This window comes from Lonchura striata, chromosome 5 (assembly GCF_050655825.1).
Source record: "Lonchura striata isolate lonStrDom1 chromosome 5, ASM5065582v1, whole genome shotgun sequence".
NCBI classification, from domain to species: domain Eukaryota; kingdom Metazoa; phylum Chordata; class Aves; order Passeriformes; family Estrildidae; genus Lonchura; species Lonchura striata.
In genome coordinates, this window is record NC_140707.1 from 1,884,663 (window position 1) to 1,910,022 (window position 25,360).

General features: G+C 48.6%; 1 protein-coding gene across 1 annotated transcript; it reads left to right on the forward strand.

Moving 5' to 3' along the window:
• Nucleotides 1-1,453: 1,453 nt before the first annotated feature.
• Nucleotides 1,454-22,356, forward strand: LOC146767105 (uncharacterized). Its single transcript, XM_085581109.1, has 2 exons — nucleotides 1,454-1,544; nucleotides 19,512-22,356. Exon 2 carries the CDS (start codon nucleotides 19,539-19,541, stop codon nucleotides 20,712-20,714), a length of 1,176 nt encoding a protein of 391 aa, XP_085437235.1. The 5' UTR covers nucleotides 1,454-1,544; nucleotides 19,512-19,538; the 3' UTR covers nucleotides 20,715-22,356.
• The last annotated feature ends 3,004 nt before the right edge of the window (nucleotides 22,357-25,360 follow it).

The window sequence follows — 25,360 nt, forward strand, 5'->3', positions numbered from 1 at the left end:
CCCACCACGGCCTGTGCCTGGGCCAGGCTGCTGTGTGCTCAGAGCCCAAACCTCCTGACCCATTTTCCGTTTTTAGAGAAGGGCAGAGTGGTAAGCCACATTCCATCTCCTCTGCTGAAGCACAGCCCAGCAGCCTCCTCAGCAGCTGCAAGGGCGGGATGCCCGTGTGCTCGGTTTCCTGGCTCCCCGGCAGACCAGGGGTTAAACGTTGGGTGTCTCTTGGATTGTCCCCGGAAAGAGCCCATCTCTGCATTGAGCTACCTTTTTTCATTTGGAAATTAGGTCTTCCTTTCTCTGCCATCTGTGGTTTCTCCAGCCCCGGCTGCAGCCACTGGTCATATAAAACTTTAAGAATCTTTTTCTACAAGCACAACTGACTTGATGTATTTTTTTCATAAGTACAAATTGTTCCATAACGTATATTACAATGGGGATGCAGAGATCCCCCTGCAGGTCCATGGGGTTGCAGAGATCCCCTGCAGATCCATGGGGATGCAGAGATCCCCCTGCAGGTCCATGGGGATGCAGGGATCCCCTGCAGGTCCATGGGGATGCAGAGATCCCCTGCAGGTCCATGGGATGCAGAGATCCCCTGCAGCCCCTGGAGGAGCCGGGCTGGAGCTCGGCGATGCCTGAGAGGAGGCTGTGAGCCCGCGGGCAGAGGGGCCCCGCTGGAGCAGCCTGTCCTGGCAGGACTGAGCCCGTGGCACAGTGACCCACGCTGCAGCACTCGGAGGGGGCTGTGCCCAGGGGATGGACTCCGCTCCGAGAAGTTCCTGGAGAAGTCTCGGCCGGGAGAGAGCGCAGGGTGCAGCAGGGAACGACTCCTGTCCCTGAGCAGAGGGAGAAGCCCCGGGGGATGAGCTGAGCATGGCCCCATTCCCTGTCTCCTGCCCTGCCGGGGGAGGAGGTGCAGCTGGGAGCAGGGAGGCGTGGGGAAAGCTGCATTTAAGGGTCTGCACTGGCTTCTCCTTCTCCTGCTCCGAGTCTTTGGAGTTTTCCGCCAGAAATCTCTCCCCTGCCCCACCCACCCACAGGGCTTCGGGCAGGTTTCCCTTTTCGGGGGAAATCAAAGCGAAGCACTGATGCGCTAACGAGGGGCAGGAGAAGTGAGGCTCCTGGGCTTCCCGCAGAGGCGGAGGCACGGGAGGCGCAGAGCCGGGAAAGCCGTGGCGGGAGGCGCGGAGAAGTTTGTTTGTGTGGGCAGCTCAATCCCGGCTCGGCCCGGGCCCGTGCCGGGGCTGTTCCTCATCTCCGGCTTTCCCCTCACGCAGCCCGGGGGCGCCGAGAGCGCGGGGCGAGGCGGGGCCGTGCGCAGAGCCCGCCCCGAGCTCGCTGCCATTGGCCGCCGGTGCCGTCAGTCGCGGTCGCGGCGCGCTGATTGGTGGGAGCGGGGCGCGGCGCGGCCCCGGCGGCGGGCTGAGGGCGGCCGTGGCCGCGCAGCGCCGCCATTGGCCGAGCGGCTGTGCGGGCCCGGCAGCGGCGGCAGCGGCCGGAGCGCGGTGAGGCGGCGGCGGCGGAGCTCGGAGGCGGCCCCGGCGCAGGTGGGAGCCGCGCTGGGCTCTGCGGGGGCTCGGGGCTGGCTGCGGGCGGAGGGGGCGGCAGGGGGCTCCGGCGGCTCGCCGGTGCCGTGTCCGGCCCGTGCCGGCCCCGGGCTGAGGGCGCTGCGGGAGCGGCTGCCCGCGGTCTCCTTCCCGCCGGGGCCGGGCAGGAGCCGCTGCCGGAGCAGCGCTGGCTCGGCCCGGCTGCTGTGGGTAGGACAGAGGGGCTGCCCCGCGGCCGGGAGCGGGCGGGGAAATTCCCGTCGCCGGAGGTTCGTGTGCCCGGGGGAGAGCGAGGAGTCCTGTCAAAGTGACTTTATTGCCGAGCAGGGGCAGAGGCCGTGGGGCATTTGCCGTGCGCTCTCTGCCGTGGCTGTAGTCCGCAGCCTCCTTTTTATCCTCATCTTCCCGGCCGCATCTCCCTCTGCCTTTGCCCACCGGCTGAGTTCCTTGGAAGGTTCCGACTTCCCGATGTGACTGCTACCTGTCCTCGTTAATGTGCACCCTCCTTTTGTATAACAGCCGGTATTCATGGCTCTGTTAAGTCTTTGTTCTTCTCGGCGAATTTCGGGAATGTAGCGGGACTTTGAGCAGCTGTCTGGGTCAATTTGTACCATTTATTGGAACTGATGGTTTCTCCGTTACTTCCTTCTCTACAACTCCCTGCCCCGATCTCCAGGCAGATTCACTCCTTGACTCTGTTTTGTCCTTCCCGGGTCCTCTTTGGTTTTGGGATTATTCTCGGTGCCCTCATTCCCTGTCCTTTTGTAGCCGTTTGTGGATCAGGAGGCCTGGCTGCCACCTGCATGCCCTGGCTCAGCTGCTGGATGAGCTGCACTGCCAAGGTGTGGAGCATGGTAAAAAGATGAGAGTTGCTGCAGCACAGAAGAGGAGAAGCAGCATTCGTTTAACCACTGGTGTGCTGGGGAGCCAGGAAACCGTGTCCCATTCCCATCCTTTCTGTGTTTGACCAATACATAAACTGCTCTCCTATTTCCTTTGTTATCCTTTTCACCACTTTTCCCTTGTCATCTCTTTACCAGCAGCAGTTTGAGTCATTTAGTTTTCCACAAACTCCTGCTTTTTCTGCTAACAGATAATCTGATCCCATCCCCTGGTGAAATGTTGTGTTCATCATTTCAGTGGCTTGGTCGGCAGGAAAGTCAGGAGCTGGAGCTGTCTGGTTGGTTCTTCTTTCGAGGACAGCTTGTAATGTAATGATGCCATTGAAATGATAAATGGGTTCTCAGTCTCCTGGTAAGAATTTGTGAGAAATGCCAATCACTTGGTTTTTAAATGTTAGAAGTTTAATAATAGTGAAATGGTTCTAAAAGTAGGAATACAATTAGACTAATTAAAATTTAGAGTTAGGATGATTACAAGACAATAAAAACAAAGACTTACAGATGTCAGGATGCTCTCTTGGGCACTTAAGCCACAACAAGCATACCTTGTGAATAAAGGAATCACCCCTAAAAAAATACACTGTTGCATATTCATATATCCTTCATGGTTATGCATACATTTTATTTAAAACAAGAAACTCTGTCTGTTGTTGTATGTCAGCTGTTTTTTTAATCCCCACGGCGTGCTTCAGTCTGAGCAAGGCCTGAAGAAATTAGCTTCTTCTAGTAAGAAAACAATAAATTGCTCTTGTCTGGAGAATTTAGGTGTTCCTTGAGCAAATTTAGGTGTTCTCATTCCTTAATGCCCCCCCCCCCCACAATGCATATTTTCTCTTTTAACTACTAAAGCTTCATTTTATCTTCAAAGATACATTTACCATACTATTAAAATGTTAATACAGCACAACTTATCAATGTAACATAATACATATAGTAACTATCTGCGTGGAGCCAGATAACATGCATTTTTCACAAAATTTTTTTGGTTCCCAGGGGCTGGTCCATGGTGTTGTAGGATTTGTTCTGTTGGCCCTTTATCTTTTTCCCCATTTTTGGGTGCTCCCTGCAGCTGAAGTTGCATCAATTTACCATTTTTTTCTTAATCCTTCATCATATACTTGAATTCCAACTGATTTCCCTGAACTTGTTCTAGCAAAACCCCCAGTGCTCTGATACACCCTGTACAGCACAGACAGTGACAGCAGATGTTGGAGTGGGCAGAGGGATGATCCCCCCCTTATTTTAGTGAAGTTTTCCCAACATTCTCCATTTGCTGTTTCCCTTTGCAGCTTCAGCCATTTCTGTTGCAGAGTCAGAGATCCTCAGCATGGGCTCTGCCTTCAGCTGTGCAGATTCCATCTGTGCAAGCAGGCAGAGCTTGGGGTGAGGGGCAGAGGGAATCAGCCAATTCCTGCCCCAGGCAAGAAGAGCCAGGTACATTGTCCCCAGTTTGCCCCAGCAGTGTTAATTTGCATTTCTGAAGCTCCTCCTGGGTGCCTGGAATGCAGCTTCTCTTCCACAGCAGCCTTCAGCAGCCTCAGTTGTGCCCCCCCCCACAATCTGATGCTTTTTTTTTCCTTCAAATCATCTATTTATTGTTCATGAGTTAAAGGGTCACCTTTAAATCTCATCTAGTTTTGAAAATTTTGAAAAACTCTAATCACTTGGTTTTTAAAATTTTAAAAGTTTAATAATAATAAAATGGTTATAAAAATAATAATACTATTAGAGTTAGGACAATTACAAGACCAAAAGAGCAAAGAATTACGGATGTCCAGATGCTCTCGGACACTAAGTCAAGAAAAGCTTGACTTGTGAACAAAGGAATCACCCTTAAACCAAGACACTTGTTGCATATTCATACATCCTTCATGGTTATGCATACATCCTATTCTAAACAAGAAACTTTTGTATGTCAACTGTTCCCTTTAATCCCCTGGCGTCTTCAAGTCTGAGCAAGGCCTGAAGAAATTAGCTTCTCCTGATAAGAAGCCATAAATTCCTCTCCTTTGGAAGATTTAGGTGTTCTTCGAAGGGAGCATCTCATTCCTAAAAAGAAAACTCCCCCCACATACATAATCTCTATTTTAACATAATGTTGTAACCTAAAACTACACTTAACACAATATGTAAGGGAATTAATACAGCATAACTTTCTAACATTGCACATATAATATTCATTGTAACATTTGCGAAAAGCCAATCATAAATATGCATTTTTCACAATCTCACCTCTTACTGCTCAAGCCAAATGATTTATAAAGAATATTTCCTGTCCTCTTGCATTCTTTGGACTCTGTTAGTAATCAAATAAAACATGGGATTAAACAAAGAAGAAATAACAAAACACTTGTAACACATAAAAGGAAGAATCCTAATTTCTTCCAGCATCCCATTCTCAATACATTACCCCACCTGCTAGTTTTTAACATTATTTTCCCATTTTTGGACTGATACCTGGGTCATAGTTTTTTTCTGATATCCTTTGTTTTTTCCAGGATGACATCCTCATTGCCATCTATTTTCAACAATCTGTACACCCCATTCTTTAGCCAATAACTAGTGTAAAGCCAACCTATTTTAATGCACTGCAGGTGATGTTTGGCTTTGCAGACTCAATATTAATTCCAATGCCTGAGCAGCTTTGTTTATTATCTTCTCTATAACTGCTTGGAGTCATTTAATATGACTCAGGATATAATTTGGGGTTAACACAGAGCTAGACTGCTGTGCTTGTTTTACCTTTTTTTTTACTACTTATCTCTTTACTGAATCTTGGACTATATTGGACTATATTTCTAAGATCAAATGTAAAACAAATCCATCTCTCCTTTTGGACATTCCATGCCCCAAGTATTACTACTTTTTCCTAAGTTCTTTGTAATGTGATAATTTTCCCCCTTTTTCCTGAAGGTACTTAATTTGGATGGGTTATAACAGTGGCTGTTGACATGGGTGTGTGTAACAAAAAGGAACTTTGGTTTCTTTCCATGTAACACTTTCTGTAGCATTTGTGACACGATCTTGCTGCTGTCTCAGAAGGGAAAAGACAACAAATGAGAGACAGAAACAGGAATGACAGAGGTCTGGCTTGGCTTATACCCCCACCTCCCCTGCCTGTGGGGCTGCTGCCCACAGCAGGTACGTGTGATCTTCTCGCTGCTGAGTACAGTGCTCAATCCAGGCTTGCCCTGTTTCCCTTGTCACTCCTTTTTTACTCATTTCCAGGCAAATTGTTTTTGACACCTTTTAACTGTGGTTTTCCACCATTCCTCAGGTATCTCTCAGTCCACAGGCATTGATAATCCCCATCTACAAAAGCAATTTATTACTTCAGTTTTTGAGGTCTTTCTGTATAGGGGATTGATTCAGTACTCAATACTTCTTGCCACAAGAACATAGATTTTGTGAGCTACAATGCCAATTATTCTCATAATTTAAACATTCACTTATAACCCAGCTGCCATGTCCAATATGGGGATGAATCAAATAAAGTATACAGCATAGTATTAATGGCAATTTCCCTTCTTGCCTGTACAAGTCACAGGCTAAGGCCAGACTGTCAGAACTCTTGACTCAAACACTCCCGATCCTCCTGTTTGAAGTGGCAGTGTTCCTCTGCCAAGGAGGTGTCGGAGGCGTCTCAGGGCTTATTCAGGCAGGGCTTAGAACCAGTGATGCAAGCTTTGCCTTATTTCTCAGTTAGGTGTTATTCTTTGTACCTGCCTTGGATCATTTGGGTCTTCCTAAACCATTACCACCCAGTCCTGGGTGAAAGTTAATTTGGTATCACCTGGTTTAGATGTGATAGTCCATTCCTCACGTTTCTTCACAAATTCTTTTATTTTGCTGGCATGAATTCACCCTCTTTTCCATGGTTGGGTTTGCTGCTTTAGTAGTACCTGGAAAGGACTTCTTAATAACACAGTGTTAAAAGAAAAGAAAAACAATACTGCATTAACTTTCACCATTAGTTTTCTTCAAAACTTTCTGGGTTTAACTAAAAACTTTTTCTGTAGCTGCTTCTTCTTCTTGTATCCATCTGTGCTAATTGCTGCAGAGGCCAATTCTTCTTCTTGTGAGCTATAATTAGTTAAATAAAAAAAAGACTAGCCCAAATTTAACACAAGATGTATCACATCTCTTGGTTTTTTGCTTTTTAGGCAACATCCAACTGTTTTAGTCTTACAGACCCATTCTTCAGAACAAAAGCCTCCTTTCCTTAACAACAAAAATCAGAAGGAAAAAAAAGAGGTCTTGTTTAAAAAAATAAAGCACATTGTGAGAGTCAGCTATCTCTGCTTTGATCTTATCTCTATTGGTGGTCCCGCTCTCCCTCTTTTTCACGGCTTTGCCTTTGACTGTACTTCCTCACTCCCCTCCCCTTGTTGTCACTCTGTCTAGCAGGAATGGGGGAGAACTTACAGATAGCGACGGTATGGGGACTTTGGGGCGTATTTCGCTCTCCCTCTTTCTCTTTCTCTCTGTTTCCCTTTCTCTCTCTTTTTCTCTCTTTTTCTCTTTTTCTCTCTTTTTCTCTCTTCTCTTTTTCTCTCTTTTTCTCTCTTCTCTCTTTTTCTCTCTTTTTCTTTCTTCTTCTCTCTTTTTCTCTCTTCTCTCTTTTTCTCTCTTTTTCTCTCTTCTTCTCTCTTTCTTCTTCTCTCTTCTTCTCTCTTCTCCCTTTCTCTCTCTTTCGCTCTCTTTTTCTCTCTTCACATTTCAACATCCACATTCCAATATCAGTCCACTTTCTAACATTAGTCCTACATCCTGGAGAGGTGAGTCTGCCAATCACCTCTCCCTCCTTTTTCAACTTCCTTACAAATTTAATTACTTTTGTTATGTGTGTTCTGCAGGCCTTTAATTCACGGCACCCTCCACCAAGGGCTACCAGCTACCCACAGCTGACAGTGCTAAAACTAAAGACTTATTTTGCTGTCACAATTTTCCATTCACAAGCTTGAAAGGGTTGTAGGAACAAGGTAAACAAAAACTTACTTCTGAAGTGATCTTGCCTGCAATAAAAAATTTAAGGCAATCCTTGTTAGTGCAATATAATTTGCAAAGAAGCCAAGGTTTGATTTGGGAAGGGCATCTGAGGACACAGAGCATGAGTTTTACAAATCTATAATTTGAAGAGGGAATAGACAAAATGTGGATACAGTGGGGGAGACAGCAAGTAAGGAATTTATCTCTGCAATACTCTCTTTTTGACTGCCAGGAGACACTCTCTGAAGAGGTTCTTACAGTACAAACAATAACTGGATGGGAAGAGGCACTCTTGAATTTAAGCTTTGGTGTCAAAATAGGAAACTGCCCCTGAGCACTGCAGTGCTGGAGCACCCTGCCTGCAAACTCACCAGAGGCAAGCCACTGCTGCCACGCTGCAGGGCTGCCTGCAGCACAGAGGGAACCATGGCCAAGCCCTCCCTGCAGACCTGGGTAGTCCACACAAGGAATCACAATTGCTTCATAGCTCTCTAACTCATTCAAGAAATAGGAAACTGTAGTAAACAGAGATCTCCCTCACCATCTTTTTCATATGTGTGTGTCACACACCCACTGTGATGCTGGAAGTAACAAATTGTTTACATTAGAAGATACTGAAACTTTTTCTTCATCTAGCTTTGTAGTTTCCCTTTTCTATATGTAGCCACCTCCCATTGTGGGAAAAAATGAGCCCTATTTTTTTACAAGTGTTTTGTATGCACAATTTTATTTGCTCTTCTAGATACACTGCAAGTAGTTAGCACTTCCAGAAAAAACAGCAAACAAACAAAACAAAAAAACGAAGAAAGCAAAACACATTTGGGTACATGAAAAAGGATTGGTTGGAAGGAAAATTGTTTCTCATTGACCTACCAAGCAGCTGGTGTTACCTTTAGTTTAACTTTACACACTGAGAACACTTGATTGAACAGCCTGCATTGACTCAAATTAATAGCAGGTTTTGCTATGTCACAGCTGTAAACTAGTTTTTCAATCCTAGAGTACAGTAAGTTATGTATTTCAAGATAAAAATCACAAAGCAAATTGGAAGAAATTTAGTACTGCATGAGGTGTGCACACAATTACAATTAATTTACCTCTAGAAGTCAGTTTATGACTTTCCTCTACTAGGATTGCAGTAGCTGCTGTAGCTTGAATACACACTGGTCAGCCTTGATTTACTGGATCCCACATCTTTGATAAATAAGCCACGGGTCTCTTTACTCCTCCCCACTCTTGAAACAAAACCCTATGAGCTACCCCCTTTTTTTCATTTACATACAAATGAAAGGGTGTTGCTAGTGAAGGTAAGCTTAAAGTTGATATTGGGGCTAGTTTTAACTTCTTTTTTCTTAGTTTTTCATTACCCTTTTTGATCCATTTTATATCATCTCCCTCTGTCAGTTTTTTTTATTCAAAAATTTTACTGCCTGTGTATATCCTTCAATCCACAATCTATAATATCCCAATAATCTGAGTATCTTTCTGATTTCCCCCTTTGAAGAGGGAGGGGGAAGGGATAGAATCCCTGTGTTTCAGTCTGGGTTGAGCTTCCAACTACCCTTACTAAGCAAGTGTCCAAGATATTTTACCTCTGATTCTATAAATTGCAGCTTCCCTTTTGATACCCTTAATCTTTTTTCCCCAAGAAAATTCAAAAGCTTTATAGTAGCCTCTCCAGATTCAGCTTCCCCAGAAAGTAAAAGATTATCCACTTATTGGATAATTTGTATTTCAGGGGGAGTGGGGAAAGTTTGTAGTATTGTTTCTAAAGCTTGTCCAAATAAGTTTGGGGATTCTGTAAGCCCCTGTGGTAGTTTTGTCCATCTTAATTGCTGTTTTCTCCAGTTAGTGGGTCCTTCCATTCAAAAGCAAAGATAACTTGCTCTCCTCGGCTAATGGGCAAGCCCAAAAGGGATCTTTAAGGTCCACTACACTAAACCACTGATGCTGGGGAGGAACTTTACTGAAAAGAGTATAAGGATTTGGTACCACTGGATAGCGGGTCTGAGTTCCTTTGTTAACCTCCCTTAAGGCTTGTACCAGTCTATAGCTCCCATCAGGCTTCTTTACTGGGAGTATTGGGGTATTATGGGGAGACATACAAGGTTCTAATGTCCATCCTTTATTAGTCCTTCTATTACTGGCTTTAAACATTCCTGTCCTTCTAAAGATATAGGATACTGCCGTACACATATGGGACAATTTTTTTTCCTCAGTTGTAATCTTTATGGGGTCAATATTTAATCTTCCCCTATTTCCCTCCCCAGCCCAAACTTCCTTGTTAATTCTTCTTCCATCCTCCTGGCCTAGTTTTAAAAGTCTAGCTGTCATCTTCCCATCTTCTGGAACAACCCCTATTCCTAATTTCACTTGTAAATCTCGTCCCAATAAATTGCTACCTGCCCCTGGGACCAAGAAAACATCCCTCATCCAAAATCTAGTTTCTCCCTCTATTACCACATTTTTAATAACAGGTACTGTGGAACTCTCTCCTTTTGCTCCTGTTACTTTTACAGTATCTATGCTTACACTATAATCTTATGGAATATTTAACAGAAAAGTTATTTCTGCCCTTGTGTCCACCACAAACTCCAGTTTTTCTTCTTGGGGAACGACTTTTAAAGCTATCATAGGCTTTACATGGTATCTGTCCCCTGAAAAAATAGAGCCTCTGACATCCTTATTCTTCTTCGGTGCCCATCTCTTTACAAATTCTCAGATCTGTTACCCTCTTAGGACAATCTCTCTTATAATGACCTTTGCCCTTACAGTAAAAGTAGACATTCTTACAATATTTCTGAAACTTTGCATTGGGATTTTATTCTTTCCTGTTCCCCTGTCTCTACCACTATCATATCTAGGAATAGGGCTGTGGGTTTTTTATTGCTTTCTTGCAATTGTTTCTTCGCATGGTGACTGCCACAATCTTTGCTTTTAGTTTGGCTTTGGCCACAGACTTTCTGAGCCTCCTTTAATGAATCATCTAATAATCTGTCATGCCGATCTTCAATTTTTTCCATTATCTGGCCAAGCACAAAGTTAATCCTTAACAAAGCTTTTTTCACATCAGTCTCAGGATCCACTCTGGAACACTGCCTCCTATTTCTCCCAAGTCTGTCCAACCACTCAGCCGGAGCCTCCCCCCTCCCCTGCTGTGCCCCAAAAGTCCCCTCAGCACTTTGCCCTCGAGATGCTGCCCCCCTATTCTCCCGACAATCAAATTTGATACTCATTCATATGTTTTCTCCCCTCCTCATCATTTTGACCCCACTCAGGAGGCGCGGTTGGCATTTGCCCTCCTCGGGGGGCCCTGTGGATTTTCTTTAGTCCAGACTTTTATGCCTGCAATTCTGATCATTTGCCTTTCTTCTTAAGAAAATAGTATCTTTATTATCGACCACATTTCTTCCCAAATATAAATGTTTGAACCTAAAAATTGGTCTAATTGTTCAGCAGTGCTTATGAGATCCTCCAAAATCCCTTTGATTTCCTTTTTAAAATTCCTGACCCCAGAAGAAGTCAAAGGAGCATTCACAAAGCCGGCTCCACGCCCTCCCATCGGGACCTCTCTTAGTGGAAATAGATCCATTCCTTTAGCCCAGTCTCTTTCTATAGCCTTTCTCCCGTGCTGTGAGGAAGAGTCCGGAGAATGTTGCCTCCTAACTGAACTCCCTGTGTTCCTGTAAGGGGCGTCCTCCAGACAGAAAGAGTTTCTCGGAGCTGGGGCTGCGGTTCCCGGGGAGCGGAGCTCCGGGCAGGAAGGGGCTGAGGGCAGGGCCGAGCGCCCAGCCCTGGTCCTCCGAAGGCGGAGCCCGGGCAGGGTGTGCTGCCGGAGCCGCCGCAGGAGGGGCAGTGCCGGGGGCACCAGCCGGGAGCGGGATCGGCCCGCCCGCGGTTAAGGGCGGCTGGGCCGGTGCTCCCGGCAGAGGCAAAGCAGCAGCGGCGGTGCCCAGCGCAGCCGGGACGGGCAGAGTCGCCGGGGCTGGGGCAGAGAAATCAGCCGCGGGAGGAGCCCCGGGATGGTCCGGGCGGGAGCGCCGGGAGCCCGGCGGGCGGAGCAGCCGGGCGGGCCGGGGCCGGGGCCGGCCGGGCAGCCGCGAGCAGCGGGACGGGGCCGGGCACAGAGGCTGCGGGCGGCGGGGCGGGACCGGGAGCGCTGCGGCGGGGCGGGACCGGCAGAGCGGCCGCTGTGGGCGGTGGGCTCACAGCCGGGACGGGAACCGGGGCAGGAGCAGCTGCTGAGAGCAGCGAACCCGCGCCTGGGACGGGAGCGGGGCAGGAGCGGGCGGCGAGCCGGGAGCCGGGACAGGCGCCGGCACCGGGGCAGGCGGGGCCGAAGCGGGCGTGAACAGGGGCGGAGGGGGCAAAACCTGTGAAGGATCCCACTCCTTTTCCTCTTTTCCCCTCTTGTTCCCCTCCCTTTGCTTTCCCTTTGTCTTCTTTTTTACACGTTTTTAGTCCCATTTTCCAAAATCTTACCTAGTCATTCCATGCCTTTGTTTCCCACTTTCTTTAACAACCTGAATTACCACCTTCATTCAACTACACAAAAAGTCCTTTTTCTCACAATATCATTTAACACAATATAATCCAAAATCATCCACCTTCCTTCAAGGAAATAAAATAAAGCTCAAAATAAGCAATCTACATTACATATACTTCCATTCATCTACATTTACTCACCTTTATCTCTCACTCTCACACACATTGACACCCTCAAGCCTGTTCATTCATACTTCTTGACTTCACAATAGTGTTATATATGCTTTTCATTTGCTCACGCTCACTCTTATTTTTCACTCACTCTCACATTCAACAACAAGGTACCTTTTACTTTCAAACAATTTATATTGCATATCTACGTTTATTCTGAGTGCTCTTGGACTGTAACCCTTATCCATCAACCCAGCAGGTTTCATCCTGGATGTCTATTAATCCTGGATGTCCGGTGATTCTGCAGTATTTTAACACACCTATTACACTTTTAGGTGTTACCGGCCAGTTCCTGTGTTCTTGGATATCCCTCAATCCAGCCACAACCCCAGATTCTCTTGGATATCCTTCGATCCGGCAACCCTGAGTGCTCTCAGGATATTAATCCCTAAACTGAGCAAATTAATGACCCTCCAAGGAAGACCCTCTCTTTTTTACCCTTTTATTTTTTTTTAATTTTCTATCCCCCCCACCAAGGTGTCCCACTTCTTCCCGGAGACCCAGTCCCAGTTTCCCCAGGGGGGTTTCTCTCACTCTTGTTTTCACATGCCTCGTCTCTTTACTGGCCGCTTTTCTCGTGAAAGAGACGGAAAGGCAGCATGGGAGACTCCGCTCTCATTTGGCAAGTCTGGGATAACCAGCTCACCTCTCATTCACACGCATTCATTCCCCCCTTATCCACCCCATCCCAACAAATACTCACCTATCCTCTTTCCTTAGGTCTTTGTTCTTCATGTACACATTAATCTTAGGGGCTAATTACCGCGGTTTTAGGGAATCCTTTCCCTTTTCTTTGTTTTATTGTCTCCTTTTGTCCCTGGATCAAAACCTGTGTCTGTCTGTCAGTCACACACCAGGGGAACAGAGCGAAGCTGCCCAACCAGGGCAGGATGCGTCTCTTCACTGAGTCTCCTAAGGCACCGGCAGAGAGGTGTTAGCAACCATCCTCTGCTACCAAAATTGTGAAAAACGCCAATCACTTGGTTATTAAAATTTTAAAATTTTAATAGTAATAAAATGGTTATAAAAATAATAATACAATTAGAGTAATAAAGTTTAGATTTAGGACAATTACAAGACAATAAAAAGCAAAGAATTACAGATGTCCGGATGCTCTCGGACACTAAAGTCAAGAAAAGCTTGACTTGTGAACAAAGGAATCACCCTTAAACCAAGACACTTGTTGCATAGTCATACATCCTTCATGGTTATGCATACATCCTATTCTAAACAAGAAACTGTTCTATGTCAACTGTTCCCTTTAATCCCCTGGTGTCTTCAAGTCTGAGCAAGGCCTGAAGAAATTAGCTTCTTCTGATAAGAAGCCATAAATTCCTTTCCTTTGGAAGATTTAGGTGTTCTTCAAAGTGAGTATCTCATTCCTAAAAAGAAAACTCCCCCCACATACATTGTCTCTATTTTAACATTATGTTGTAACCTAAAACTACACTTAACACAATACGTAAGGGAATTAATACAGCACAACTTTCTAACATTACACATATAATATTCATTGTAACATTTGCGAAAAGCCAATCATAAATATGCATTTTTCACAAAAATGCAGCCTAAAGGTGAATATTAAAAAGCCAGGACCAAAATTTTGGTATCTCTAAGAGCTATGCACAAGCATACACAAAAAAATTCCAAGGCAATTCAGTTGTTTCTACTTCTCTTCAAAGTAAAAACTCATTCTCACATCCCTGACCCAAACCTAACTGGCAACATAGAAATAGGAGTAATACAAAAAATACTCCAAGGCTCTAAACTTTGCACTGAAACTGCAGGAAAAAGAAAAACTCCACCAATATGTTTAGTGTTAAAGTCAAGGCATTCCTTGATTCTGGCCAGGATGTGCAACAGAAATCATTCCATCCCCACATAGTTCGGGTGTGCAGAGAAAATTGTTCAATGACACGTGGGTTTTAGTTGATTTTTCCCAAACTTGATATAGTCTGAACCACTCTAAATCCACTGGTTTAATGTTCTGTAGTTTCAAGTTGTGCAGTTTTTACTATTTGGTTTCCTGTTGGACCCGGATTTCTTTGCTTCTGCTCTTAATGAGGTGGGAAGTGCTGGATTTCCTTCTCAGCCTTTTGCAGACCAGGTGTCTGCAGCCCTGCTGGGGGCAGTGTCTGGGGTAGGTGTTGGTTGCTGTTTGCTGCTGGGGTTGATGTTTTGCTGCTGGTCGTTATCTTTGTGGGTATCTTTTGGGCCATTCCCAGTGTGTTGAGATGTTAAACTCATCTCCACTGAGTGGTGTAACATCCCTTAACAAAACCTTTAACATTTCTTTCCCTAAGGCCAAGGCAAAGCAAGCCTGAGTAGAGAAATCAAAGGTTAACAATGTTCAAGTCTGTGAGCTGGTCTATTTTCCATGGATGCACTGGCAGGCAGGGCAGTGTGTGAGTGTGAGTGAGAGCCAGAGTGGAATTGTCCCGGTGTCTCCCCAGCAGCTGTGGCAGTGCAGGCCCAGCGAGCACTGAAGCTGCAGCAGTGGCAGCAAGGGCTGGCCCCGGTGGCTGGAGCTGCCCAGGGAGGGTGGCCAGGCCGAGGATTTCAGCAGAGGAGGTGTGGGCAGGCCCAGGGCCTTGCCCCGCTGTGGAGCCCTGGCTGCTGCTGCGCTGCCTTCAGTGCAGGCTCAGGGGGGCCTCCCATCCTCCTGCTGCAGGCGGGAAGTGCAAATCTCCGGGGCTGCAGAGACCTGGAGCCCAGGCTGAGGGGTCCCCCCGTGTTCAGCTGTGCTGGCGGCTGTTTCTGGCCTCGGGGCCCCTTGGCATGGGCCACGCCACTTGGCCACCAGTGGTGCTGCTTTGCACTCCTTAGGCAGAGCCCATGTCCTGCTTGGATGTTGGCAACAGCAAAGTGCCAAGGCAGGCTCTGTGCCAGCCCAGCTTCCTGGGAGAGATTGCACCAGAGACAGGATTCTGGCCACAGACTGCTTTACATGTGCATCCCTTATCTCCACCCTGCACTAGGTGCAGAATTACCAGGTAAGGAATTCCGAGATCAATTGGAAGGGAGAGAATCGAATATCTGTCCTGGGTCTGGCTCTTCTTACCCAAGCCAATGGCAAAAGCCGTACCCATGGCATCTTGATCTCTATCCCAGTTTCCAAAGGTGTTTCTTTCTTTCCCCATTTATTCTTTGTACCCAGCCTGAGCTGTGGGGGTGCCAGGGGTTCTGGAGGTCCCATTGTATTCCTAAAGCTGCCATAACCCCCTGGAGGATCTCTCCTCCAAAATTAGTTCTGCTCTCTGAGTCTATGGCTTCCACAATCCCTTTTATTGGAATTATGTCTTTTAGAAATATCTTAATAAGTGATCCAGTGGTTGCTGAGCAGTCAGAATTGCTTTTGCCCCCCTGTTAGGTGAGATGGTGTCACCAGAAGATATTGAAGCCTTCCTGCTCAGTGCATTTCAGTGCCAGGCTCTTACAAGCACACACAGCTGTGCTGGTTGAGCTGACCATGGGGGTAACCTGCGCTTTGTCTGATTCCCTTTCCTCAATAACAGCGTGTCTTGGAACTCTTTTCCCTTCTGCTGCCCTTGAAGAGCCATCCACAAAGACATTTTCTGCCTCAGGCCAGGCAATGTCTCCTGAATCTCCCCCAGGCTGGGTCTGGAGCTGTGTCACTTGAATGCAGTGCTGGGTTTCTTCCCAGCCCCTCTGTGGGCTGTTCAAACAGGAGGCTGGGTTAAACCCTTCCCCTGTGCTCAGTTCTGGATCCTCCTGTGCCACTGAACAAGTTTCACACTGTAATAACCGAGCACTGCTCATCCACTGTGAGGCTCTTTTGGTTATCAAAGCTTGACCTTGATGGCAGACTGGAACAGTTGGAGATCCTGTTGTCATCAGGTTTTGGGCCTTGGTTCCCGTTGAAGCTGTGGCTGCACAATTTTGCAGCCAATGAGGCCACTGTGGCCACTGGGTGAAACATTTTGGCCCAAGGATTCCTTTGGCATGGCCCCGTTGAACATTCACCTACAATTCGAATTTCTTTTCTGAGTCTGGAAGAGCCCCAGCTGAGGCATCAATATTTTTGGTTGTTCATTTTCTCAAGTTTTGCTCACTTTCTCCTGTCCATACCACAGCATGGAGGCTGTCTGGGGTTAAAAAGTCCTACAATGTTCTGGCTGGAACTTAGAATCCTCAATCCACATTGTGTATTTGTGTTTTAATTCTCAGAATTGTTGCAGCTCGTTTTGGTCTTTTCCTTATTTTAGTTTACTTCTTTACATCTGAAATTGCCTAGACTCTCTCTGGGTCAATCCTTCAGTCAAATTATGTCCCATATATTTAACCTTTTTCTCCACCATTTGCAATTTTTTTTCAAATACTCAAGATATGACTTTTAGCCAGAAAATTCAGCCATTTCAGAGGGGCTTTGTCTACCACTTGTTCTTGTCCTCCTCATTGGAGCCATCTGATTCCTTGAGTGCAGGATAGGAGTGCTGTAGGGAGACATCCCTGGCTCTCAAAGCACTGCCTTTAGCAGGGACTCCATACCTGGCTGTGAGTCCTTCCTTCCCTCCCCTGGAACAGGGTGTTGCTTTTAGACACCACTTGTCCTGGTTGCTTCCAAGTAATTTGGAGAGGCTCCACATCAAATTTTCCGTCTTTCCATGGGGCTGCCCACACCTCTGGTTCCTTTCAGCATTGGCCTTCCCAGACATTTGACACAAAGGTACAGCAGCAATAGCCTCTGTATCACCTTTTACAATATTACAATACCACCATCAAATTCCTTCCTAGTTAATAACAATCAGAGTAGGAAGAAAAAGAAATTAGTTTATTTCAAACCTATCCTCTTCAGCTCCTAATAGTGATTGAACAAATGACACCAGCTCAGCTTTCCCATTTATTCCCTTAATAATTAAACATTCCTTTACAATTTTCCCCCCTTAGGTGTAAGATTCCGAGTGGATGGAGAGGCCCCTGTGTCCATCAGGAGAGGCCTCCTCTGGATGCAGATACAGCCTGAATGTTCTCCAGGGCTCCAGTGTGGTGGGTCCCCGGTGGGATGAGAGCTCAGAGAGCCCTGCCAGTCCATGTCCATGCAGGGGTGGACTTGCTCCTGCTGAGGGTGCTGCTGTCTGTGCTTGCAGTGTCCTTGTGGGCTGCAGCTGGAGCCCTGACTCCTTCCCAGGGGCTGTTTGGGTGGGCTCTGCCCTGGCCAGGAGGGCAATGCCTCTGCCAGGTGCTTGTGGCTGACCCCGTCATCCCCTGGGTGCTGGGGCCCCCTTGGGCCCTGGGGTTGATCCCTCAGGGGCTGTGGGAACTCTGCCGTGGCCTTTGCCTTCAGCTTGGCCTTTTGCTCATCCCTTCTTGCCTTCAGCTGCTGTGCCCTTGTGCCCAAGTGCTGCAGGGCCTTCTTGTGCCACTCCTGCAGCCCCGGTCACTGCCTGTGGGTGCTCATCCTCTGAGAGCTGCTGAGCTTTCTGCAAAACCTTTCCTTTCTGCAGGGACCCAAAGCAAATCCTGAACAGCAAATCCTGATCCTTCCATGTGCACTCTGCATTTCCCAGCTGTTCCTTTGTTTTCCCCCTTATGCTCAGGGTCCCTGCCCAGCCTGTGTGGCAGAGCCGGTGCCTGTCCTGCCGCAGTGTCCAAAGGCGGCCCCCCCGGCGGGCAGGGCCGGCAGCTCCCCGGGGCCGGGCAGCGGCCGGGGCGTCCCGCAGCCTCCTGGGGGCCGGGGGCCACTGCCGGCCCTGCCCGGGGCTGGTGGGGTCAGGCAGCGCCCGGCGCTGAGCCCCGGCTGCCCCACAGCCCCGGCCCGGCCCCGCAGCTCCCCACAGGCCCCAGCCCGTGCTCCCGGTGCCGCACCTCTGCGCCCAGTGCTGCCACTGCCACCGCAGAGAAACCCCTGGCATCCTGACCTCCTGCTTTTCCTCTCCTGGAAACCGGGGATGGAAAGGATCTGGATCAGCTGGCAAATGTGAGGATAAGACCCTGTTGAAAAACATCTCAGTCCTCTGTATTTTTCTCTTTCTCCTCTTTTCCATCATCCTTTTTCTTACCACATAGATTCCTCCTGCTGCTTCTTGCCTGAACCATATTCCTGCACACTCCTCTTCACCCGATCCCTTCCCAGCACACCAACCCCATCCATCACCTGTTGTCCAAATCCCTTCTCCCCTTCCCTTATTGCCCCCCTTGAGTGTCCATGTCCTTAATTACCTCTGGGGAAATATGCAAACTACCTCAACATTCTCCCAGGGGACCCTTCAGAGACATTTTGCGATAATCATCCCTTTGGCCAGGACCCCTCCCTGGCTTTCCCTTTTCTCCCCTCCATGAGTGCCCTGCCATGTTCACTCCCCGAGGATCCCAGGGCACTCACTGATGAGATTTTCAGTGCTCTCTCCCTGCTGACTCTTCACAGACCCCCTGATGTGTCACTCGTCTGTCTCCTGGTCACTCCCGGGTCCCCAATCAATCCCCGGTGCTGCCGCCAGCCAAGGGAGCTGATCACCCAAAGTGGGTGAGGCACCTTCAGCTGCACTCCCTGCCCGCCGCCCCGGAGGGTGGAAGAAATTCGGGATGAACCCCAGGGTTTGCAGGAAAATTGACATCACCAGATGATTCTGTCCACAAAGAATACAGAGGAGTACTGTAAAACTAATTTCATTTCTAAAACTGGGAGAGGCCATGGGACATTTCCCATGGGATCTCTCCAATTGTTGAAGGACACAGCCCTCCTTTTCATCCTAATTCTCCTGGCCACATCTCACTCTCTCTTTCCTCATTGGCTGAAGTACTTGAGAGCTACAGATATCCCAGTCCACCTACTACATACACCATTAATATGCACCCCACTTTCATATAGCAAACGATATTAATGGCTCTGTTAAGTCTTTGTTGTTCTTCTGGAAGTTCATGAATAGAGCAGGACCTTGGCTGAGCAGCAGTCTGTGTCATCAATTAATAAAATTTTCTGAAACCGATGTCTTCTCCTGTCACTTCCTTACATAAAAAAGTTGCCTGGCCCTATCTCTGAGCAGCTTCAGAGCATCTGTTTGTAAAGACATTTTCCTGTGGTTCCTTCCATGGGGTCCCCCGTTTGTGGGACCTCCCCCCTGGAGCAGGGTGTCCCCTCTGTGCTGCAGCCCCAGGGCTGAATGTTGGTGCTTTATTTTTTTTTAGGGGCTGAATCTTTATGTTTTGGAGGAATTTTTTGCTGAATCTTGATGTTTGGGGAGGTTTTGATCTGTGTCTTAAAAGTTTGGAGGATTTTTATGCTGAACCTTGGTGTTTTGGAGGTTCTTATAGACACACGATGCCCAATGACTTTGTGAGATGAAGTGGGGACAGGAGGAACTCCCAGTCCAAGATGCTCTGTTCTTTTTCTTTCCCCCAGACCAGGATTTTTCATTCCCGGGGAGGAATGAAAATGGAGGAAATGGAGGAGGAGGAAAAGCCCTGGAGATCCCGCACAAGGAGTGGCAGCAAACCCAGCCCAGGGAGCTGCAGGGAGGAAAGAGCCCCCCTGAGCCAGGAAGGTGGGCAGAGATCCAGCCAGAGCTCAGAGCTGGTGGAGAAACCTCGTGGCAGGGAGAAGCCCCACAAGTGCTTGGAATGTGGGAAGGGTTTCAGCCGGAGCTCCCACCTGATCGAGCACCAGAGGATCCACACTGGGGAGAGGCCCTACGAGTGGGAGGAATGTGGGAAGCGTTTCCGCTGGAGCTCCAGCCTGAGACTTCACCAGAGATTCCACACCGGGGAGAGGCCCTTTGAGTGTGGGGAGTGTGGGAGGAGCTTCAGCAAGAACTCCATTCTGATCCAACACCAGAGGATGCACACTGGGGAAAAGCCCTTTGAGTGTGGGGAATGTGGGAAGAGCTTCAGCCAGAGGAGCAGCCTGATGCAGCACTCGGTAATCCACACTGGGGAAAAGCCCTTTGAGTGTGGGAAATGTGGGATGAGCTTCAGCCAGAAGGGCTACCTGATGCAACACCAGAGGATCCACACTGGGGAAAAACCCTATGAGTGTGGGGAATGTGGGAAGAGCTTCAGGCAGAGCTCTGGCCTGAGGAGACACGAGAGGATCCACACTGGAGAAAAGCCCTACGAGTGTGGGGTGTGTGGGATGAGCTTCAGCCTCAACTCCCAGCTTACGGAACACAAAAAGATCCATACTGGGGAAAAGCCCTACAAGTGTGGGGAATGTGGGAAGAGTTTCAGAGAAAGCTCAGCCCTGATTCGGCACCAGGTGATCCACACTGGGGAACGCCCCTACACCTGCTTGGAATGTGGGAAGAGCTATGGGTGGCACTCAGACCTGAGAAAGCACCAGCACATCCACAGCGGGGAGAAGCCCTACGAGTGTCCCCAGTGTGGGAAGAGGTTTCAGATCAGCTCCAGTCTCCTCGTACATCAGCGGAGTCACACCGAGGAGAGGCCGTTCCGCTGCCCCGACTGTGGGAAGGGCTTCAAGCACAACTCCAATCTCACCGTGCACCGGCGCATCCACACTGGGGAGAGGCCCTACGAGTGTGGGAAGTGTGGGAAGAGCTTCTCACAGAGATCAGCCTTGATCAAACACCAAAGGAGGCGCCACTAAGGGGGGAAGCCCTGTGAGTTCCCCAAGGGTGGGAAGAGCTTCTTATGCTCCTCCCAGCTCCATTCCCTATGGGAGGATCCACGTTGGATGATCCTCAGTGACCTTCATTGGGCAGTCTTGGTGATCTATGGGCCTGGTTATCTGTGTTGGGAAGACTCTTGACTGGGAGGCTCCACATCTTCCTCGTTCCCTGCGGGCACCTAGATAAACCCAGTGGCAGGAACATCCATTGGGGCACAGACCAACAATGAGAATTCCTTGGGGAGAGCACATTTAATGACTTCCAACTCCATAAAATCTTTTGCATTCAATCCTATCTTCTGGTGGCCTCAAGGAATACTGAATGGTCTTGGAGGTATGTCCTAGGTTGACTATATGATGTTTGTATCTCCAGTTGTCTGTTCTGTTTATAGTGAATTATAATTTTTGCACCTTTAAGACTTGTTCCGAGAGCAAAGGAGGGAGAGAAGGGCAGAGTTTGTTTTCAGAAACTGCACTCACTCCTCCACATTCCTGCTCCTGGGCCAGGTTGTCTGCAGATGGACAGACAGAGGTACAGATCTCTCCTTTGCTGTTAACTAGTTTTAGCTAGCTGTGGCAGAGAAGTTCCCTGGACTGTGGCTGCTTTTCCCTTTTCTTTGGACCTGTTTAAACCTGCTCTGGCCTGAACACCCAGAAGAGCACCGGCAGCTCACACCTGTGGCCCAGCGGGCCAGGCCTGGACTGTGGCATTTCCAGCACCGGAGGGACTGATAAGAGACTGAGGGAGCTGAGCTACAACCCACGGAGGGACTTCCTGAGTTTGTCTCTCTTTTAGAGCAGCAAGAGGTTTTATTGTTTAATATTGTTTAGGTTTTATTCTTTAAAAAACAGTTTTTTCCACTGTTCTCCAAGGAGATATTTTTCCCAAACTGGCTGGGGGAGGAGCCAATTGAATCTGCTTTCCAGAGGAATCCCTTTGGAGGTTCTCTCCCAAATTTGCTCTGACCCAGGACAAGGTCTTTTCCAACTTCAGGGATTCCACGATTTTGATTTCCTACTGCCCAAGGGTGTCTTCTGCAGCCAGATAGTGGAAAAACTGGGGAAAAGACCAAGATTTTGGAGACAGTGGGGTAGAAACTCCACCAAAAAGGTTCTTCCCTCTACCCAAGCACGTGGATCCTCAGCCGGCATGGACATGGAAGTCTTTTTCTTTTGGCCTTGATTTTGTTTTCATTTCTCTTTATCCCTTTAAAATATCCAATATTGAAGTAAAAATAGACATTGAACTAAGTTAGTGGATGTGGTCATGGTAGGACACAGACATGGTGGGACAAGTGTAAGAATGTGCCCTCTGTTGACAGAGTAGACAAGTTACCTTTTGTTCCCTTAAAAAGGACAAAAGGCCAGGTGTTTCTCTCCTCAATTTGGTTGAAAGACACCTCATAGGACCTCTGGGACTTCACCTCAAACTTAAGGGTAGCTAATTGGACAGGAGCAAAAAAGTCCCACCTAAGCAATTCCCTAGAAAAGAAGAGAACAAAAGAAGTTAATTGCTTTTGTGAAGTGTTTTAGTAAGAGCAAGAACCTTTTGCCCTGACTTGGCTTTTCTCTGTAAAAAGCTTTTTTATTTTTGCCTTTTATTAAAACTTTTTATTCCCAACACTGTCACATGAGCCATCCTGCTTGTTTTATGCCACCTGAGGTAGCTGAGCTATCAAGGGTATAATGCTTATCTCTGAGAGCTTATAAGACCAGGCTCAAAAAGAGAAAAAGCATTAGACATGGAGAGTGACATGGGCACGCATGGACATGGAGGGGGACAGGGCCATCCCTAGGGACATGGGGAGACACAGGCATGGATGGAGACATGGGGGACAGTGACAGGGATGGAAACATGGTGGGGAGACAGCCATGGGTGAGGACATGGTGGGACATGGCCAGTGACAAGTGGGGACATGGCCATGGCCGGTGCCATGGGAGGAACTTGCAGGGGATGTGGGGGATGCTGGGTTTGAGGGAGTTGAGGGTTCCTGGGCAGGACTTGGACCTTGCTGAGGCCTTTGGGGAGCCCAGGCCGAGCGGCTCCGGCTGCGCTGGGAGAACCTGGTGGAGGTTCTGGGGCAGCTGCTCAAGGACCCCTGACCTGGAGCCCCAGCTGGGCACTGGGCTCCTGGAAGGGGATGAACGTCCTTGTCCCTAGGAGGGAAATCCCAACACCCCCAGGGTGTCGGGGACAGCTGAGGGGTCACAACAGGGAGGGGAAAGCCCAACAGAGCTGTTCTCTTCCTAAGCTACATCCTAAAAGTCCCAAAACTCAGGGATTCCTCCCAGGAAAAAGATGCCAGGAGCTGCCTGAATTGAGGGAAAGGGGGGATGTGATCCTCAAACTGAACAGGAGGGGCCTGGATCCCCAAATCCAAGCCCAGGGGTGAGAGGTAGAGCTGGAGGCACAATGGGGAAGGGGTGGGAGAGCAGGGGAAAAGAGGATTCTGACCAGGAGAGGAATGGGACCCTCAGAGTGAGTTGGGAGGGGTCTTTGGGTTGGGGGAACAATGGGAGTGGGGAGGGAAGGGTGGGGATGGGATCAAAAATGGGTGGTTCCATGGGGATCCCTTAGTGTCCCCATCACTTGATCCCTGGAGTGATTTCCATGAGGCTCTGGGAGGGGGGAATGGATCTGCACTGGGTGGGTCCCCAAGCCCCCTGCCCATACCTGGGGGGCTCATGGGAGGTTCCCTCTATCCAAACACTGGTGCTGCAGCCATGGGGGAGAGGTGGGTAGGAAAGGGGGATCTGGGGTGGTCAGGGAGGAGGAGCAATAGGAAGAGGAGAGAGAGATGAGGAGGAGGTTAGGGAAAAGAAGGAACAGGAACAGGAGGAGGAAGAGGAGGAACCGCAGCAGATCCACATGGTTTGCCTGCCCTTCTGCCGAGTCTGCAGCTCCCCTGGTCATGGCAGCATTGACTCCCCCAGATCCTGCAGGTAAGTGGGGAGGGGGAGCTCACCCCAAATCCATTGGGGGATTTCTGGGAGGTTTTTTTGATGGCAAAGGGATATTTGGATCTTGCATTGCCCCAAAGGTGAGACGCAGATGCCCCTTTGGAGACTTGTGAAGGGTTCCTGTAGCGATCTCTGTACTGGCTGGGGCAGTGGTAACAGTTTGGGGGGGACATTGGTTTTGGGGTTCCAATTGGCATCGGAGTGGGGAGAGCAGCAATGGCCAATCCTGGAGCTGGGGAATCCCAGCAGCCTGGAGGAGTGGGGGACTCTGGAGATGAGCAGAATCTGGGCCCATCCAACTGTGAACAGGGTGGTGACTTCTCGAGCTGGACTTGGGCAGCAGGACCAAGGTGCTCACCCTTTGTTTTTCCCCCAAGCCAGGATTTGTCCATGCCAACCTTTGTGCAGGTGGAGCTGGTGGAGGCTGTGAGGAAAAGGAAGATAGCATGGAACACTGAGGAAGGTGAGGAGGAAGTCACTGCCCCTTTCCCCCTCTCCTCTGCTCCACCTATCAGCCCAACATTGCCCCTGGCTGCAGGACAGCGCTGCTGCCAACGCTGTCCTGCCAGGGATGAATTGGTGGGATCTCCTTCCCCTTCCCTCTGGCATGGAGGCAAATCCCATCCTCTCCTTGTCCACCCTCCTTCCTCTTCTCATTCTATCCTTCTTCCTTCCACATTCCTTCCTCTTCTTTTCTTTCCTTACCCCAGGCACTGAGCTGCAGACAGAAACCTGGGAGGACAAATTGCTGCTCAGAACCTCTGTTTTGAGGCTGTTTTGAGCAGCTCCACAGCATGGGAACCCAATGGGGAGGAAAAGCCCTGGAGATCCCACACAAGGAGGGGCTGCAAACCCAGCCCTGGGAGTTGTGAGGAGGTAAGAGCCCCTCTGTGCCTAGAAGGCAGCCAGAGATCCATTTGGCACTCAGAGATGGTGGAGATGACTCATGGTGGGCAGAAGCTCCACAAGCGCTTGGAATGTGGGAAGGGCTTCAGCTGGAGCTCCGGAGATCAGACCTGATCTGGCACCAGGTGATCCAGATGGGGAATCAATCAGCCCTACAAGTGTGGGGAGTGTGGGAAGGGCTTTGGGTGGATCTCCAAGTTCATCAGCACCACAAGATTCACACCAGGGAGAGGCCCTATGAGTGTCCCAAGTGTAGGAAGTGGTTTCTGAGAAGCTCCAATCTCGTCATAATGAGCCAAGGGGTCAGCTGGAAAAGTATTTAGGATAATTGAAAACTGTGGATGAGTCAAGGGGACAGCTGGGAATATAACTGAGATAGTAGAAGATTATATATTTTAGTTAAGATTTTAAAATTAGTTAAGAAGCCAAGTTAGCTAGCAAAAATCACATGCCTTAGTTAAAGAGTAGCAAATATATTAGAAAAGTAAAGCTAGGAGTGACAGGGATAGATGTAGGAATTGTGAAGGAGCAGAGACCATAGAAATATCTTGCCTTAAGAATAATCAGCAGTTAGGAGAGGCTATCATGACCAGCAGATCAAAAAGTCCTGCAAACTGGCCACGGGTGAAGAGTTTACCTTGAGGAAGACAGCTTTCTTCCTCCCTTACACCCACTCCCTTATTTCAAAATCCCAAAGACCCAGTTAAGGAAACACGATTGCACAGCCGTAATGGATATTCAGCTGATTATAATACGAA